We start from the raw sequence: 17,966 nt of genomic DNA, 5'->3' as shown, positions 1-17,966 counted from the left end.
ACTTCCCATGGCAGATATCTCGACGTCTATCTTCCTGATCTCTTGTAGCCCTACTCTCGTGGATTACCAATATTTGACCAAAGCCATTTCACTCTAGACTTTAACTCCCTCAAATCCTCAGCCGATAGTATCTACCCCCTGGGGTCCCCTACAAATGAAACCACGCATACCCTACGACGACATCGCCTGGGAGACAAGCGAAGCCATCGCCGACCAATGGACCCGCCAATTCCTCGATCCAGAGATCCTACGCCCCGTCGGCAGATTTCTCGTCCGACATCATCGCCCTGGCGATGCCTTGGAATTCAGCTTCCTCGAGAAGGGTTCATATAATATTGCCTTCCAGATGAAATACGAGAATGCCAACGCTGCTGTAATACGTTTGACCCAGCCTGGTGTCTCCATGTTTCCTGAGGAGAAGGTGCGGAATGAGGTTGCTACTATGCGATATATCTACGATCAGACTTCTATTCCTGTTCCGTTTGTGTATCATTGGGGATTGAGGAAGGAGAGCCCTCTGGAGCTAGGTTCTTTTATTATTATGGATTATGTTGAGCATGGGACAAATATGTATGATGCGCTTAATACGCCGGGATGTCCAAGGGAACAGCGTGGGGTACTTGATCCTGATATTAGTGAGGATATGTTGGAGGGGCTGTATGGAGAGGCTGCCAGTATTTTACTGAGGTTGTTTCAACCGAGTCTACCCCGGATAGGATCATTGAATCAGCTCGATGATTTCACCTGGGAAGCGACACAGAGGCCGTTGTCAATGCCTATGAATACCCTGGTTCAACTGGGATCGCTACCAAGATCAAAGCTTCCAATCACGACGTTCGACAGCACATCTTCATATTTTGAAGCCCTAGCAGAGCTGCACATTGCACACCTCACTCATCAGCGCAATGATGCGATCGACTCAGCTGACGACTGTCGACGCAAGCTTGTTGCTCGGTATCTTTTCCGCAAACTTGCCAGGGAACATCGCTTAACGAAGCCGTTGGCAGCCTTTGATAAAGGCCCTTTCAGGCTTTGGTGCGATGATCTCCGCCCAGCTAATATTCTCCTGAGCGATGAGCTGAAGATCGTCGGTGTTGTTGATTGGGAATTCACATATGCTGCCCCGGTGGAATTCTCATATGCACCACCGTGGTGGCTGTTGATTGAAAAGCCTGAATACTGGCCACGGGGTCTGGATGACTGGTGTAGTGAGTATCAACGACGCCTTCCCATCTTTCTAAAGGCAATGAGAGACCAGGAAGATAAAGCCATTCAACAGGGCTGGCTTGAGAGTACGCAGCGCCTCTCGGATCCGATGAAGAACAGTTGGGAGAGTGGAGACTTTTGGATCGCGTATGCAGCGAGGAACAACTTTGCCTTTGATTTGATATACTGGAACAAGATCGATCAGCGGTTCTTCGGGCAGACCTCTACATCCATTGAAGACGTTTGGAAGCACCGACTAGATCTCCTCGAATCTGACGAGAGGGAGGAAATCGAACGAATCGTGGCGAAAAAGGTCGAGGATATGGCCACGCGACCGTTGGTTTGGGATCCGGACGACTATACTAAGGAATTAGCAGATGAAGTCTGTAAGGATACCCCAGGTGATGGATCCGAAAATGGAGAAGCTGAAGCTACAGGTGATGGATCCGAAAATGGAGAAGCTGAAGCTACAGGTGATGGTGATGATGTTGGCTCTGATAAGCTGGCTGAATTGTCTATCTGATGTCGATGTCTCAGTTGAGAGCAATCTGGATGTCCAGACCGTGATAATAGCTAAGGCCAGAAGCTTATTAAATGAAAAGCATAGCAGCCTATCCAGTGACTACTCTCCTAATGACAGCAAATCACTTGAACTCAGGAAATTCCTCCTCGGTCCAGACCCGCCACACCAGCCGTTCACCACTCACAGTCCCGCTTCTCATAATGTCCAGAGCATGACGCGCTCTATCCAAGAGAGTGTCTCCTTCGACTATCTGCTGTTTATTCGGCTCGATAGCGCCCTGGGCTAGAAGAGTCGGCATGATCTCAGTTTGGAGATGGTCCCGTAGAAAGGCGTTCTGCAGACAAAGTACTTAGCCCATACTCGGTCGTGATCAATATACATAACACATAAGACAAAGAAAAGGCAGGGCGTATAAGTTCAACATACCTCTTCATAGCTATAAACAACGATAGGATGAACTTCAACCCCCGACGCCCAAGGCGCTTCTCCATGAACATCCGCCGAAAGCTGCAAACCATCCTTTTCCGCTGAGCTGCTAATCACCACGGGCAGGACAGCTGCAACAGCGGACCCTGGCTGCGTGGTAATCTTTGAGATCGGGCCTAGGGAACCGTATTTTGAACTTATACTGTCAAAGACACGAATACCCTGGTGGTTATGCCCCTGACTAGACAAGAGTTCGAGGATGGAAGCGGGAACATTGGGGTCGCGATAGTCGAAGACGTGCGCCGCACCGTAAGCCTTGATCCGTGCATGATGCTTCGGGGAAGCGGTTGCAATCACGTTGGTATATCCCCAGTGTTTGAGGATCTGCACGGCGGACTGTCCTACAGAACTGGCGGCGCCCCAGATGAGGATTGGTATGTCCCTGTTGGATGGGGTGAAGCTTTCTACACGCGGCCAGGGGAGCTCGATCTTGAGCTTTTCGGACAGAGCGAAGAAGGCGGTGCAAAAGTTCGTCGGTACGGTAGCGGCGGCAGGCAAGGGGATGTCTTGAGGAACCTGATCCCTGTGTTAGAAATATATACGGTATGTGAAAGTGGAATATAACAAACCTTGCCAAAATGGTTCGCAGGTGCAGTGACGTACACTTGCTGACCTTTGTGCTGCTTCTTGTGGAAAAACATTCCGAACACACGATCGCCAACCCTGACATGTTTGACATCACGGCCAACAGCCACCACTGTCCCGGCGGCGCTATCACCCAAGGTCTGAGGGAACTCAACCATCAGCCCGGCATCCACTTGGTAGACATCCAGTGGTGCAGATGGAACCCACTCTACCCGGACTTGGATCTCGTGATGCTCAGGCGTGACAGTTGGGACATGTTCGATTTTTAGAGGCTCTTTCAGGGCAGTGACAGTAATTGCTGGGTGAGTGGCCATGGTATGGGAGACAAGGATCAATGAAACTAATAGTATTAAGAAGAATGTTGTAATTTCTAGGCTAATTCAAGTCTTCTTGCCAGCTTGCGGGATCGTGTCTTAGATATATAACCACATCTCAGAGGCAACGAATCCCCCACGACTAGACAAACTATGGCCACAACATTAATAATACAAGTTGATCATAAACGCGTTTCTACAGACTCCAAAGCTTTCGATTGTAATAATAGCAGTGACATTCAAAGAATCACCCTGCACAATGCGGGACTAGTGCATAGAAGACCCTGGTACCATGCTGACAGTCGATATCTCATTGGCGGTGTCAGCAAGTAGCATTAGCTCCCGCAGGAGTGGAGTCGTAGGATGCTGCACTTATGGCACCTAGACTATGGCACCCAAATGTCATCTTCTCACTCGGTCGACAGGAAATATTTAAGATTAACTTTACTTTCTCTGTGGTGTATATTTGGCTGGGTTGAATGTGGGTAGTGACTAAGATCTGTTTACGGAATGAGAATACTAGACGTATGACTTGGAACCAAGAGGAATTTGACGCTAAATCGTTGAATTGAGAATGATGAAAATAGAAAAATATTCCTGCCTTGTTTTCCTTCATCGAATACCACCGTACTAGATTGGCGCTCCTCATGGGGAAGAAGAACGCCAAGGTTGATGATGATATTCTTCCCTATATAGACCAAGATTGTGCGGTGCAATGCGGAGATCAGGGTTCAAGGATCCGGATGGTGGCTACCCACACAGTAGATTGCTTTATAAGCCGGATATAATCATCTTCCCCTTCGGAGACCGTTGCGGAATTAGCGGCCTTTACTTCCGACGCCCACCCGATCATCGAACGCCGCGCCGAAAACCCCGTGATGGCCATATAACGGACCTATTTGCCAACCCGAGTGTATCTCAGACGATTCATCCACTCTTCTTTTGCCGCTCCTCTGTGCTTCTTCCTTCATCTGTCTTCAGACACCCCCAACCGTAACAGTGCATCCTGCAAAACTCATCCATCCGCCCTCGGCAATCAGACAAATGGCTCGCATTCTCATCACCGGCTCTGCCGACGGGCTGGGCCTTGAAGCAGCTAGGCAGCTCATCCACCGAGGCCACAATGTGTACCTGCACGCACGCAATGAAAAACGAGCCCTGGACGCCAAATCCGCATGCCCCGGTGCTGCCGGCGTGCTGACCGCGGATTTATCCGATTTGGCCGAAACCCGCAAGCTCTGCAACGAAGCCAATGCCATTGGGGACTTTGATGCGGTCATCCTCAACGCTGGACTCATGCAGGGTGGCTTCCGGAAGAACCCGGAGACTGGTGTTCCGGCCTTGGTGTCGGTCAATGTTATCGCACCTTATGTCATGTCCTGCTTGCTGCGTCCGCCGAAACGTCTTGTCTTCATTTCCTCCAATCTCCATCGGTATGCGGACATAAAAGCGAGCATGGATGACATGTTCTGGTTTAAGCGCGGGGAGGCCAAGTACCAGAGTTATCCGGCGTACTGTGACTCTAAGTTGCATGTCATGCTGCTTGCTAATGCAGTCGCTCGGCGGTTCAAGAACACATCAGTGACTTCGGTGCATCCTGGGTGGGTGGCAACGAAGCTTGGTGGAGAGGGTGCGCCGGATAAGCTGGAGGACGGTGTCGAGACGTATGTGATGTTGGCCGAAGGGGATTATGATGAACAGAATCTGTCTGGAGGGTACTTTGAGCCGAAGAGGAGGATTGGCCAGCCAATTCCGGAAGCAAGAGATGTAAATCTGCAAGAACGAGTGGTGAAAGCTTGTGAAGAGGTTGCTGGGTTGAAGTTGCCGGCTTAGTACCGAATGTATTGATAGAGGAGTTGATGTTCGACTCCATTTATTGTCTGACGGCCATTGGAAGAGTGTGCAATAGTTGAGCTTGTTGTTCCCATCACTGAAGACTTTGTCAGTTTAGATCTCCTGAAGAATAATGCCAGCGATTCTCTATACCGACTTTTCCATCCCATTTGTGTGGAGTCAAGGACGCTCGATTAGTAGAATTGGGAGTAATGGACAAGGAATTCCGAACACATTGATAGTCAAGAATAAGCCTTATCAGGTTCCCATCTGCTTCATACTTGATAATCTATGTCATGAGCCCCAAGAGGCGTTGAACAAGAATCACCCTGAAAATAGGACAGGGTGAGAATCCGTTGCGACAGAGGGGATGTGTTGGGAAATTGGTACCTGCATGAATACTTCGAATCATGATGATGGTGGTATTCATACCATGGTGCAGGAGTATAATATCGAGGACATGTAGTGGGCTACATTCCCTATCGCAGAACGGGTGACGTAGATATGCCACGGTCTCATGATTAATTCGTAAGAGTGGTAATGGGGCTATTTGAATCTGCTAGACCACTTAGAGTTGGCATTTGGGAGAATGTCTTCCATGTGAGAGGATACTTCATTGTGTGAATTCTTGGTATTCGCATGCGATATTTAGTCCATACAGGATTTTCGGGGCGGGTTCTCGCGGACATTGATTGAATCGGGACTAGATGCCGAAATACATGCATCGATGCACATGGGCCGTTATTGCAGCAAAAGTCATGAGAATAATCTCGACCGAGAGCACCAAAGGCTTTCTTTCGGTTCATATCGCCACCCCGAAAACAACTCTCCCTGCCGAAGCCTCGCCGTCGCTGGGGTAATTCTGCTCCAGTCTGCTATTCATTCATCTCACTACAGAAGCGTCTCTACGCCAGACGCGGTAAACCATTTAATATGGCCTTCCCCTCACGAAGGAGGGTTTTAGGAACAGAAATCCATGAGCCTTTTTTTGGGCCAATAACCCCTCTACAATAAATTAGAGCAATTCCGCGAACAATTGTCCCCGGACGGGCGAGTCGTCATTCTATGAGAAACATCAAATCTCCACCGACTCCAACACGGGTCATTTGAAATCCGCAACCTCCATTTTCTCTGCTGGAATGGAACTGGGGAGAATGGCGGCAGTGGTGATCACACTTTCGAGACCGCTTGAGTTCAGACCCCCCGATGGCCTGCGCTGGGCACCCACTCACCCACCGCGGGTTCAGCATGTAGTGCGAAAATAGTAGACAGAAGTTGAAGAATTAGACTAGCTGGGGTTGATACAAAATTTTGGACACTGCCGCGTGTGAGACCCCGTTTAGGCTTCGCCTAATCACCAATGATCTCCTTTGTTTTGAGCAAGATCGGCAGCGTGGATCCGCCGATAAGATGCTGGATGCGGACGAGAGCGACTCCCAACTCCAAAGACCCACAACAGCCGCTATAACCTAATCTGGGGTCACTTTGCGAACACTCCACACCGTCCGATAGACAGGTTTCTGGTGTTCACGTTCTGTTGTCTGCAAGTTCAAGTCGAGATTCTGTCGTCCTAGGCCACCAGATTTTTGGCGATCTTTCGCAACGGTTGCATATCACGGACAACAACATTACGAATTCTCAGGTTTGCTTTTCTATAAATAACGAAGAAGCACTTCCGGCAGAGACTGCACCCGATCTCGGAGCATCTTGATGATTGATGCATGGAAGTCCTCAAGATTCTCGGAGATAACAAACTTCCCGACATTTGGTGGCCCTGGACCCACCAGCACGAAAGTTATTCCCTGATCAGAACTCCATTGTCCCACTGTCCCGGTCCCTGTTTGCTCTCCAGGAACGATCAATAATAGATTTAGATATGATAAAGATTTAGCCTGCCGAATTACATGGTATTACCGTCTTCCCTCCAAATTGCATGCTGGGGGTTTCCCATGGCTTACGTCATTATCCCCTGATGTTTATTGGAAACCGCTGGTCAGCCTCTATCTCCAGACGTACAGCAGGGATTGAAGATTCCTCAGAAACCTAGATCCGTAAATATGTGATTCGCCGCGTTTGACTCGAAAACTCTATCACAGTTAGAGGGAGTGCTGCGTGTGCGAAGCGTGCTTCTCCCGGAGTACCCGGCCCTTCCCGCGGCAGTTTTCCCGTCCGCTCCACCAGTACATGGGTCGAACTGGGGTATTCCTGTACATCACTCCTGGTCAGAGCACTACTACTTCGTCCAATGAGCACCGTGTATTTTACGCTGATGCAGTTTACAGAACATACACTGGCCCCGTTAGTGTCTGTTGCAGATCCCCTCAATACGCCCGAAGTACGGAGTAGCGCAAGACATGATGTGGCTAACGCGTCGGTCACATCGAGCTTACGCAGCCAAAAGGTGTCTAAGGCATTGCAACTCATGAATTAGCGGGTGAAGGCTAAGGGGGTAGTAAAAGGAATTAGCATTAGACGCGTGCCCACTGCCCAGGCATGATGAAGAAGTGATTATCTCTTGCCTGGACTGTGAAAGCGGAATAAAAAGCTAAATGCACTTTGACCAAACTGCCCCGGCATGAATCGGCTAGTGATCATCGATATTAACTTCCTCAAATTGCTCCCCGAACCACTTATCTCTGGAACAGCTATATTTGTATATGCTCGTTGATCATTTGCTATAAAATGGCTCCCGTACTTCCGCTTTGTGGCCTCTCACATCTTCAAACCACAGACACTCCTTTTAATTTCATCTTTCTTTGAACAGTCGTCCGAGAAAAGCACTCTTTTCGTCACCATGAAGGGCTTCAGATCCGCCATCTCTATGCTTCTTTCCATGGGCATCATTGCCGTGGCTTCTGCTGCCTGCGATCCGAGTACTCTGAACACCACGAGCTATCTCTACGATATCACGGAAGAGACCACCGTGTTCGAGGTGGCCCGCAAGACCAATCGGGGTGTCTGCGACATTGGCCGCCACAATCTGATGGCCGATGTGACGATTCCGCCCAACATTGGTGAAGTGTTCATCATCCCCGGGGAGACCTGCACCCCCGATAATGAGTCCTGCTTGATCCAAGACGTGGGCCGTACCCGCACTTGCATCTACGGTGGACCACGCTTGTACTACACCGTCAAGGGCGACACCTACGAAAAGATTGCGCTTCGTCTCAACATCACCACCGAATCGCTCTCCGGCGGCCAGCCCGCCAATGAAACCCTGCGGGTCGGCCAGTTCATCAAGGTCCCCGAGTGCTCTCCCAGCCAATGCGTCATCCAGCCTTACTCGTTTGAATGGGGTGTGTACAAGGATCTTGCCGACAAGTATGGAACGACTGTTGGTCAAATCATGATGCTCAGCCCGACATACAACTACAGCAGCCTGGCTTTCTCCACGGGGGGTACAGCACCTCCCATTGATCTTCCCATCAACTGCACTGCTCTGTCGAACAATATCACTGTCATCAGCTGAAATAGTTGCGGCTCGAAGCAGGTCGAAGGCATGACTTGAGCCATCCCAGTCTATCGTTTCTTACCTTGCCTAGACTCATGTACTTTCCTTTACATTTCCAATGGGTCAAGCGGCAATTGTGAACTCCAAAGGGGACGTCGTGTTATATGTGATTGCAATTCGCAATATGTAATTATTAGTAAAGAAGTTTAACTAGCGGTCAAACATAATTTATATACCGACAGTAGTAAGGCGAATATCATTAGAAATCCCGATTGCTGAATCCATCTTATGTGGACCTGACCACCTCCTCCTGTAACCAACACGATATGAGCGTTCCAGAATAACGCTATCCAAGGAATCATTCCCCCCCTTCCCCCCCTTGCCAAGTCAACATTCGTAAGCATGTTTGCACGGACAAGAGAACGTCATGACTGAGGCAAAGCCTCCGGCTGTGTGCTGTCGGGTAGTCGTCATCCAGGGCCTCAAGTAAGAGATCACATCTTTAAGCAGTGAAAAATACTTGACTAGTTGGGGGTATTGCGTATACTCCTTCTATAGAAAGTGAAGTTATAGAAGCTGGAGTATCCAATAAGAATGACAATGGTTGCCTGTGAGGAAAGATCGACACCCCGGTACGCGATGTGTTGTCGTAGAAAACGGTGGACATCTGATGCTGCCTATTGAGATCGGGAAAAGAGAACCTTGAGAGCCAATTGCTAGTATGGGATAGTGTGGAGTTGAGCAGTAATACATATCATTCTAGTAACCAAACGCTCTGCTCCAACGTGGTCGATGAGACTCCGTTCGGGGATTACAAAGTGAATGAAACACTATTTTCTGGGCCCTCATGGCACGCTAGGGGAGGTAGTATGGACGAAGAATAGCAACCAGTATATTTACAAGCAAGCATTATTGGAGCATAGCATATCCCCGAGATTGCCAAGAGTGGCGTGTCATCGTGTATTCTCTCCACTCATCCTCACATATCAGCCAGATTACGCAAAGCTGGCGATCTGAACTCTCTATCCATCCTCCACTTGTACCTGAGTCGGAGGGCGCGGATCGCTGCGGATGGAGATTTGGGAGGGAAAATTCGCTTTACGAGGTGCAACAAGTGATCGACAGCGGGTATCCATATCAGGGTTCCAAGTCCGACAAGTGGAGCTCCCGGACTTTTCTCTGCCTGGCACCTTCATCCTTTCACTCCCACTAGGGTTCACTAAATTAGGACCTGGGGGGTCATGATCCTGCTGCTCATATTGTTCCGTCCATCTAAGCGAGGATGGCTCTGGTCCTCGAGAATTGTCAGCGGGTGCATCCCACCCCCGCCTCGCGCTTCAGAGCCGGACATTTAAAACGAGTCATGTCCCTGCCCTCTGGTCTATGGCCAGAGCTGATCTCACATCTTGCTTTGATAGCCAGCCATTGTACCTGAAATTTTGATACGTCGACTCTACCACTATAAGTCTGAGCAGTCCCTGTCAATAGGGACTGACTAGCGCCATGCACGTTTCGAAGGCATGGGCCTGGCTTGCATTAGCCACTGCCACATTGGTCTCCGGTGCCTCACACCAGAAAGGCCAGGGTCACCCTGGTAGAAGAGCAGCCTCCGACACGTACCTGGGTACCTTTCTGCACAATCGCATCAGTCCCAACTACTCGGAGCTGTATATTGCGGAAGCAGATGGCTCCCACGCGAAGCTCCTGCTTGGTTCCAACAGCGTGTACGATTTCCGAGCAAGCTGGACTCCTGACGCAAAGCATGTTTACTTTACGTCCGAGAGAAGGGGAGACGGCCAGGCGGACATCTACCGCGTGGCCATCAATGGCACAAGCACTGTTGGGGCAGAAGTAGAACCGGTCGCTTTGTCACCCGGTGTCGATGACTCGGCTTCGATCTCCCCTGATGGCAAGATGCTGGCATTTGCAACTTCGAGATACAATCAGACGAGCCAGATCATGCTGATGGTCCTGGAGACCGGATCGCTCAAGAACCTCACGCTCATTCCGGGGATCGCCGAGGCGGCCAACTCTTCCCTACCGAATGGATACTTCAAGCCGACATGGTCCCCTGATGGCGAGTGGATCGTCTTCACCTCCGATCGCAACACCCCATGGCGCGGCCACAGCGACGGTTCGGGCTGGGAGCATACTCAGGAGTTGTCTATCTACGCTGCCCGTCCCAATGGCACCGACTTCCGACTCGTGTCCTCTAGGACCAACTACACCCAAGGCTCACCCAGATTCTCCCCGAATGGAAAGCGGCTGGTCTTCTATGAGATGTTGACCGAGGACACATATAATGGTCGTCTACAGCCCGAGCTGCTCGAAGGATCTTACCTCAACACCAGTATCGTCTCCATTGATTTCGCCACTGGGGGTGATCGCATCGTCCATGCCACTGGGGATGGGACCAAGATCAGTCCTTCATTTGTCACCGACGATGTAAGTATCAGTTACAGTCATAATTTGTCGGTCTTCGTGCTTACCAATGACGCGTGCAACAGGTCATCGGCTATGTCATGAAAGAGTCGGCCAGCAACGGTATCTACTACACGTCTCTCTCGGGCAAAAACTACACCCAGTACCAGACCATTCCCATGAACACCATGACACCTGCCCTACGCTCTCCTGCGTGGTCGCCGGATGGCAAATATGTCATTTATGAAATGCAAGGTCCGACGGGCGGTAGTACCTCGACTTCCAAGAAACAGTACTCCAACCTGTGGAATTTTGACTCGGACTGGGACTATCGCTTCACGGATGTTTTCCCCATGGCTAAGCGGGGAGGCTGCCCTATGATGGCCATGTCGCAGCAGATGGAGGGTGTGGCGGAGAGCAACCTCATGCGACTCGGAATGGACGGTAGTGATCAAGTCACTCTCTTTGAGACCAGTAAGGGCATGATCAATCCTTCGATTGCGGAGGGCTTCAACGCCCGTGCCTACCAGGGCAACTGGGGCCCCAATAATACGAACATCACGTTCGGCTACGGTGCCTACTTTGTCGGTCGCGAGAGTAGCCCCGGTTTCATCTTCAGCGTCACCCCAGAGGGTACGGGCGTGACGCTTCTCGCGGGCAACAACATCACCAACTACGGCTTCCCCTCCTATAATCATGATGGCACCAAGGTCGTCTTCCGGACCTGGCCTGGCACTGCCTCGAACGGTACCACCGTCGGCACGACCGGATTAGCCCTCATCGATATACCTTCCCTTGAAGTTACTCAACTCACGACCGAGTGGGATAATCTGCCGGCCTTCTCTCCCGACGGCAAGAAGATCTTGTTCACACGGCGCACGAATCTCGACAATATTGGCGACAACTATGACATTTTCACCATGAACCCGGACGGCACTGAGGTCACCAAGCTCACTCCATCTATCGCCAGTGACGCCCATGCTGTCTGGACCCAGGACGGCCGGATCCTTTACAGTACCGCCATGTTCGGCTTCCAGCAGGAGGCCCCCTTGTACGATGACTCAATGCAGCCATATGCTATCATCATGCTCATGGAGGCTGATGGCAGTAACAAGACGGTTCTGACGAACAGTCTCTGGGAAGATGCCATGCCGATGTTTGCTCCGTCTTATGTGTTGGAGGCTGACTGTTGTTCTTGATGCGGACATGTTGGAAGAGAGACCGGGTGTGACTCGGCATTTGTGTAGTGATAGTCAATTTCGCATTTGCTTCGTTATGTTTAACTATATCTGCCAGCTACCGCACCTGTATTATACATAAAAGTACTGTAGTGCATGCTCATGCCGACTGTTCAATTGCGTTGACCTTTGTCAACTGTGGCTCGCAGTCATATCGCCCACGTACAAGTTAGAGGCTCAACCAGAGGAGCACCAGTAAAGAAACAGAGCATTATAGAGTAGTTTGTGATTATGTAGCTATAACAAATTTCTTAGAACTTAAATAGAAAGAATTGTCATGTACAATTTAATTCAAGACATGCTGTCAAATTTAGTCCTATGTAGGATATAATATATAAAACCCATTTTTTATTGTGATAATACTAGCACAGAAGTAACTATAATTATTTACTAAGTCAAGATAACAAAGCACGGTCGGCCCGATAACCTGCAGTTGCTAGACACAAGGCTATGTATGTATGCGGAGCGCTGCCCTGTTCCGCTCGTCTTTCCTCTCTCGACAACATTGCCGCCACTCACTCACTATTCTCTGCTATTTTTTCGAAATGGATTTTGATAATCTTGCCAAAGAGCGATCGGATCGCATCTTTCAGGTATGGATACAAAATCTGCTTAGAAACGCGCCAGAAGAGTTGGCAGGGAAGCTGGCATCCCAGCATTGTCCCGGTACGCCTGTGACAGCCCTGCGGCTTCCAAATGGCGCCTTTAATATTTGCTATCGAGTCACTTACGAAGACGGCCGTCGCGTTGTGGTTCGCTTTGCGGCCCTTGGTCGGGTTACGGCACGCAATGAAAAGGTGGAGGATGAGGTCGCCATTATGAACTACATTGGTCAACACACAGCGATTCCCGTGCCACAGGTCTTGGGCTATGGCAAATCTGTGGTTGGGCCGTATATTGTCATGTCCTATATCGAAGGGAAGCCGTTGAGCGCATATCTCAGAGACTCAACCAAGGAGACTGTCGCATTGAGTTCGACTATTTCGACGTCGATCTTGAGGAGAGCTTATTCCAGTATGTCTGAAATACTGCTTGAGTTATCGAAGCCCGAATTTCCAAGCATTGGAGCTATCCGACAAGATGAATCCGGCGCTTGGACCGTGGTGAAGCGTCCACTCACGTTCAATATCAATCGACTGACTCAATTCTCCAATATTCCCCTCAGTATCTTCAAGCAACATTCGTTCAGCACCGCAGCAGATTATTTCGAGGAGCTTGCTCAACAGCAGTTCCATCATCTCGAGCTCCAACATAACGATGCAATTACAGATGAGGCCGACTGCCAGAAGAAATACATTGCGCGTTGCCTTTTTCGTAAGATCTCACGCGAGATATCGAAGAAGCATTGCAGTGGACCCTTTCGGCTATATTGCGATGACCTTCATCCTGACAACGTCCTCGTTGATGCATCACAGCTTCTTGTGACTGGAGTAGTCGATTGGGAATTTGCGTATGCCGCTCCTGTTGAATTTACGTATGCTGCGCCTTGGTGGCTTCTTCTGGAGCGACCGGAGGATTGGGAACCAGATCTCGATCAATTCTTGACTCGCTTTATGCCGAGATTCCGCACTTTTCTTGAAGTACTTGAAGATTGTGAGACAAGAAAAATAAGAGACGGATCCTTAGCACAACACCAACGTCTATCGATTGCTATGGAGGACTCACTGGGCAGTGGTCTTTTTTGGATCTGCCTTGCTTCAAGACACAGCTCCATGTTTGATGAGATCTACTGGAACATCATTGATCCCAAGTTTTTTGGGCAGTTTACTACGATTCAGGACAGGCTCTGTCTCCTAAGCAGAGAAGAACGTCTAAACGTTGACACCTTCATTGAGAAGAAAATGGACCAGGCGCGTGAGAGAAAACTGGTTTCTCATTACAGCATCGATGAACTAGTTGAACTGTGATATCTTAAGCTCTTCTTTGCCGCTTGGGTCATAAAATCCTCCTCGGCATTAGAAAGATCCTTAGGGGCATTTTCTGTTTTTAGAGGCTTCTTTAGGGCTCTCTCCAACTCTTCTCCTTGTTCTGCAAACGGAACATCGGCTTTCCTCACTCCTATCTGGATTTCACCGAAGAGACCCTTTTCACAAACTCAGGGGTTTCATAGGGCGCATGGGATTTATCTGTCTATGAAATTTGACTGAGCTCTTGTGATCAATGACTTCCTTTTTACATCTTTTAGTCAGCAACTGCCATCCCCAATCAGAAATTTGCAAATAGGCACAAGACCAGAGGATAGATTCACAGAAGGTCTAGAACGTCTCCTTATCTCCTTAAAGGATCATGGTAACTAAGGAACCTACTGAGCCAACCGAAACCCCGTCAAGGTAAACCCAGCGTCAATCACCAAGCTCTCTCCATTAATAAACGAAGCGGCAGGACTACAAAGAAAGACGACCGCATCGGATACCTCCTCCACCATGGCGGTCCTACCGAGTGGGCACAGCTTTTCAATCGCCGGGCCCAGCGCCGGGAAATAGCTTATGCCCCTCTGCATCATGGGAGTATCCGTCCACGACGGACAGACAATGTTCACGCGGACCTGGTTCTCAAAGTTGTCCACGGCGGCGGTCTTGGCGATCCCAATGGTCGCATACTTGGACGCTGTGTAGGGCATCATGCCTGGCGCCGATATCATGCCGTTGATGGAGGCGATGACGACCACTGACCCGCGTCCCAGACTGCGGGTCGTGTTGCTGCGCGTGCTGGTGTACGAACGAGGCTCCTGGCGTGCCATGGCGTTGGTGACGGCTCGCAGCACCATCATCGAGCCGCGAGAATTGGTTGTCATCAACTTGTCAAAGGCCTCCACGTCCAGATTCGTGGTGGGGGAACGCTTCGTCGAGATTCCCGCGGAATGGACGCAGTAGTCGATCCGGCCGAACTCGGCGAGGGCGCTACTAACCATGTTGTTGACACTGTCTTCGTTGACAACATCGACGACCACAGGCATGGTACGGAAGTTGGGGAGCGAGGAGAACCTCTGACACTCCTGGAGAATGGATTCGTCGGGAAGGTTCAGATCAGCCAGAACAATCGCTTCGACGCCGGCTTCGGCCAGAGCAAGGCATACATCTCTTCCGATCCCGGATGATGCCTAGTGGTTTAATATATGGTCAGGTCTGTTTTATTGCGGTATCATTTTGTGTTGCCTTTTCCATGTTGGGATGCCACGGATCGGATAGGAGAACTTACCCCGGTCACAAGGGCGACCCCGCCGTTGAGTTTCATGCTTGCCATGAGAAATGAGTACGATGGTCAATAGTCTTTGGCCGTAATGAGCAGATTGTAATCCTGGGTTTCCTAAGGGTGATGGCTATGCAGATGTAGCGAGAAAGGATACAAGGGCACGTTCAGGAAAAGAAAAAAAGACGAGAGGGGAAATGGGGAAGGGGAAATGCAAGTCGTGGAACGGATTTGGGTCAATTAAAGTCTCATTGCTGCGCATTGCACTAACTGATGATGATCCCTGTTCATATACTATTGTCGGTAAGTGTCTCGTTATTAGTGCAACGCACAACCACAAAGAAAACGCAGCCTTCCGCACATTGACTCGCCTGTCTTACAATCTACCCTTGTCCGGACTACCCACACTAACAAGCAACTAAACAATGATTTGTTCCTTCTGCCACATAAGTAACGAGGCCAGAACCTGCCCCCCAGCCAACCCCGCCAAGATCTTCATCTGGAGGTTGTAACTGGCCGAGAACGTCCCTCGCACGAGGCTCTGTACCGAGGCTGGGAGGCTGGAAAGCGCCTCTGTGGAGTGGAGGACGGACTGCATCTGCTCCGGACTTAGTGACTGTCGAAGATGAGACTGAATGAACCCATTGGCCACCGCGGTCAAGATAGAAATTCCGATGCAACCGCCCATGACCCGGAATTGAGCAATCGCCCCCATGGCTACTGCATTGTCCCGTTTTTCGATTGTGAATGGGGCGATCAGAATCAGCAGGGTAATGTTAATGCCACAACCAAAGCCGGCCAGGACCTGGTATCCGTATTGAGCTGCGGCGATGCTCAGGGACTCCGGAAGAGTGCCTAGGAGTGCGTAACCAACAACCTGCAGTAGCGACGCAAACAGGACTAGGTACAGCAGCGGAATCTTAAACAGCTTTGCAACCCCTGGTGCTAGAGCCGATGCCACCGGTCCTGCTATCGTGAAGGGGATGAAATGCACCGCCGCTTGAAAGGGGGTCAGCTGGTTCACGATCTGGAAGCGCTGGGGTAGCTGGAACATGGTTGAAAACCACACTGCACCCAATAACATGGCGTTCCTGTTGCCCGAAGCTGTAAGTCATGATATGGTACTGAACAAGAAGAGACACAGCACTCACAACAACATTCCAACCCAAACTCGGTTACAAATGAATCGCCACGGCAAGACTGGCTCAACGCTCTTGGAATAAAGCGTGACTCTTCTCTCCCAAAGTAAAAAGGCAAACCATGCCAATCCAGAGATGATAAGAAGTACGATGGTGAAAGGCGACTTCCAATGGTACTTATGATTAGCTTCCTCCAGGGCGGTTACCAGTGGAACTGTTGCTACTAAGAGCAGGCCGCAGCCAAGGAGATCAACCCGGCGAAACATTTGTCGTAGCGATCCCCATACAGAAGACATGCTCTTATCATTGCACGGTTGGTTGCGATGAGGGAATCGGTTCGGGAGGATCAGGGCAAGCGTAATTCCAGCCAGAACACCCGGAGGGACATTCAACAGAAACACCCAGCGCCATGTGGACGATTCGGAGATACCTCCTCCCATCAATGGCCCAAACAACAGAGATAATGCGTATACAAAGGAGATGTAACTCATGTAGGTCGCGTATTTCTCGGCTGGGATTAGATCCAGGAGGAGAACCGCACAAAGGGAATAGTTTCCTGCTCCACCAATGCCTTGGAAGGCTCGAAATATGATACTGTTTCAACAGAGCTTGGATTAGTACTGTAGATTGGAGTATAAGTATATAGATCATGTTTACTTACAGCTGATCCATTGTCTGGGCTGCCCCGCAAGCCCCCGAAAACACCACGAACAGAAAGATCGCGACCAGCAAACAGGACTTGCGGCCAAAGAGATCGCTGAGCTTCGCCGAGATGACGAGCAGCCCGACGTATCCCAGCATGTATGCCGTAGTGATCCAGTATATCTTGTTCAGCCCTCCCAATTCCCCGGCGATCTTGACCAAAGCAGTTGTGACAATCGGGATTTCGAGATTGGTTAGGAATAGAAAGAGAGCGAGACTGATCTGTCAGTGGGACATTCTCACCCACGGTCCACGTATGGGGTCACTAACGCAGCAGTAATGGTATGGAGCCTTGCTCCGTGGACATGGTTGGAGGCGGGCATTTCTGCCTTGCCATCTGCCTCCAGCCCAGCAATGTTACTACTGACTGGATTCGTGTTCCCTGACATCCTGATTCTGGCTGACACGCAGCCTTAGACAAATTTGGGCTGGTTATGGCAACGTAAAACGTCCGTTTCGGAACGTGTACGCACAGGCTAAGGATGCTATTCGGTATGAAGAGTGGCCCTGACGATAGGTGTGGACTGTCTATTTATGCACAGTGCGCTCATGCATAAGGCCAGAAGGGGGTGGCTAAGCTTGTATGACCTAGATATGGTGTGTCGGGGTGCATTCATAGACTGCGATAGTGACAGGGACTAGCTACCCCTGCTAGAGAACAATACATAATGGGCCAGGAGTACCAATGTCAAAGCTTCAGTTCTAAGGGATAATTGTTCATTGATATCTCTCTAGCCCATACGAAAGAACGATCCCAACTCTGCCAGCCTAAACACTCTCACTTCCGCACAGCGTGAAGCCCTTCTGGATTGCGGTGCTGCCCTTGAAGACAACGGACAATGTCGCGTACTATAGCTACATGGCCGGGCTATGGACTCT

General features: G+C 50.1%; 8 protein-coding genes across 8 annotated transcripts; 5 read left to right on the top strand and 3 right to left on the bottom strand.

Annotated features, from left to right (window-relative positions):
- The first annotated feature begins 41 nt into the window (after positions 1-41).
- On the top strand, positions 42-2,199 carry ASPBRDRAFT_48114 (phosphotransferase family protein). The gene has a single exon (XM_067626025.1). The coding sequence runs from the start codon at positions 155-157 to the stop codon at positions 1,727-1,729; it is 1,575 nt and encodes a 524-aa protein (XP_067474343.1). The 5' UTR covers positions 42-154; the 3' UTR covers positions 1,730-2,199.
- ASPBRDRAFT_661767 (zinc-binding alcohol dehydrogenase family protein) lies at positions 1,790-3,114 on the bottom strand (the record flags this gene model as incomplete). Its single annotated transcript, XM_067628679.1, has 3 exons — positions 1,790-2,063; positions 2,156-2,731; positions 2,785-3,114. The coding sequence occupies 3 exons, from the start codon at positions 3,112-3,114 to the stop codon at positions 1,851-1,853; spliced, it is 1,119 nt and encodes a 372-aa protein (XP_067474342.1). The 3' UTR covers positions 1,790-1,850.
- Positions 3,115-3,960: 846 nt separating this feature from the next.
- Positions 3,961-5,104, top strand: ASPBRDRAFT_48113 (SDR family NAD(P)-dependent oxidoreductase). Its single transcript, XM_067626024.1, has one exon. It carries the CDS (start codon positions 4,159-4,161, stop codon positions 4,945-4,947), a length of 789 nt encoding a protein of 262 aa, XP_067474341.1. The 5' UTR covers positions 3,961-4,158; the 3' UTR covers positions 4,948-5,104.
- A 2,637-nt stretch (positions 5,105-7,741) lies between these two features.
- ASPBRDRAFT_59094 (LysM peptidoglycan-binding domain-containing protein) lies at positions 7,742-8,416 on the top strand (the record flags this gene model as incomplete). The annotated part of the gene is made up of 1 exon (XM_067627994.1): positions 7,742-8,416. The coding sequence occupies one exon, from the start codon at positions 7,742-7,744 to the stop codon at positions 8,414-8,416; it is 675 nt and encodes a 224-aa protein (XP_067474340.1).
- Positions 8,417-9,918: 1,502 nt separating this feature from the next.
- ASPBRDRAFT_661759 (uncharacterized protein) lies at positions 9,919-12,045 on the top strand (the record flags this gene model as incomplete). The annotated part of the gene is made up of 3 exons (XM_067628678.1): positions 9,919-9,959; positions 10,048-10,843; positions 10,906-12,045. The coding sequence occupies 3 exons, from the start codon at positions 9,919-9,921 to the stop codon at positions 12,016-12,018; spliced, it is 1,950 nt and encodes a 649-aa protein (XP_067474339.1). The 3' UTR covers positions 12,019-12,045.
- A 557-nt stretch (positions 12,046-12,602) lies between these two features.
- On the top strand, positions 12,603-13,964 carry ASPBRDRAFT_136264 (phosphotransferase family protein; the record flags this gene model as incomplete). Its single annotated transcript, XM_067618776.1, has 1 exon — positions 12,603-13,964. The coding sequence occupies one exon, from the start codon at positions 12,603-12,605 to the stop codon at positions 13,962-13,964; it is 1,362 nt and encodes a 453-aa protein (XP_067474338.1).
- Positions 13,965-14,359: 395 nt separating this feature from the next.
- Positions 14,360-15,300, bottom strand: ASPBRDRAFT_136450 (SDR family NAD(P)-dependent oxidoreductase; the record flags this gene model as incomplete). The annotated part of the gene is made up of 2 exons (XM_067618793.1): positions 14,360-15,157; positions 15,256-15,300. 2 exons carry the CDS (start codon positions 15,298-15,300, stop codon positions 14,360-14,362), a joined length of 843 nt encoding a protein of 280 aa, XP_067474337.1.
- Positions 15,301-15,664: 364 nt separating this feature from the next.
- Positions 15,665-17,476, bottom strand: ASPBRDRAFT_661755 (uncharacterized protein; the record flags this gene model as incomplete). The annotated part of the gene is made up of 4 exons (XM_067628677.1): positions 15,665-16,350; positions 16,426-16,979; positions 17,047-17,304; positions 17,358-17,476. The coding sequence occupies 4 exons, from the start codon at positions 17,474-17,476 to the stop codon at positions 15,665-15,667; spliced, it is 1,617 nt and encodes a 538-aa protein (XP_067474336.1).
- Positions 17,477-17,966: the final 490 nt, after the last annotated feature.

Source organism: Aspergillus brasiliensis (assembly GCF_001889945.1).
Source record: "Aspergillus brasiliensis CBS 101740 unplaced genomic scaffold ASPBRscaffold_17, whole genome shotgun sequence".
Lineage (NCBI taxonomy): Eukaryota > Fungi > Ascomycota > Eurotiomycetes > Eurotiales > Aspergillaceae > Aspergillus > Aspergillus brasiliensis.
This window is presented reverse-complemented; position numbering and strand designations above follow the sequence as displayed.

Bases quoted from the DNA above. Each gene is read 5' to 3' on its own strand.
- ASPBRDRAFT_48114 (XM_067626025.1), top strand. From the start codon at position 155: ATGAAACCACGCATACCCTACGACGACATCGCCTGGGAGACAAGCGAA.
- ASPBRDRAFT_48113 (XM_067626024.1), top strand. From the start codon at position 4,159: ATGGCTCGCATTCTCATCACCGGCTCTGCCGACGGGCTGGGCCTTGAA.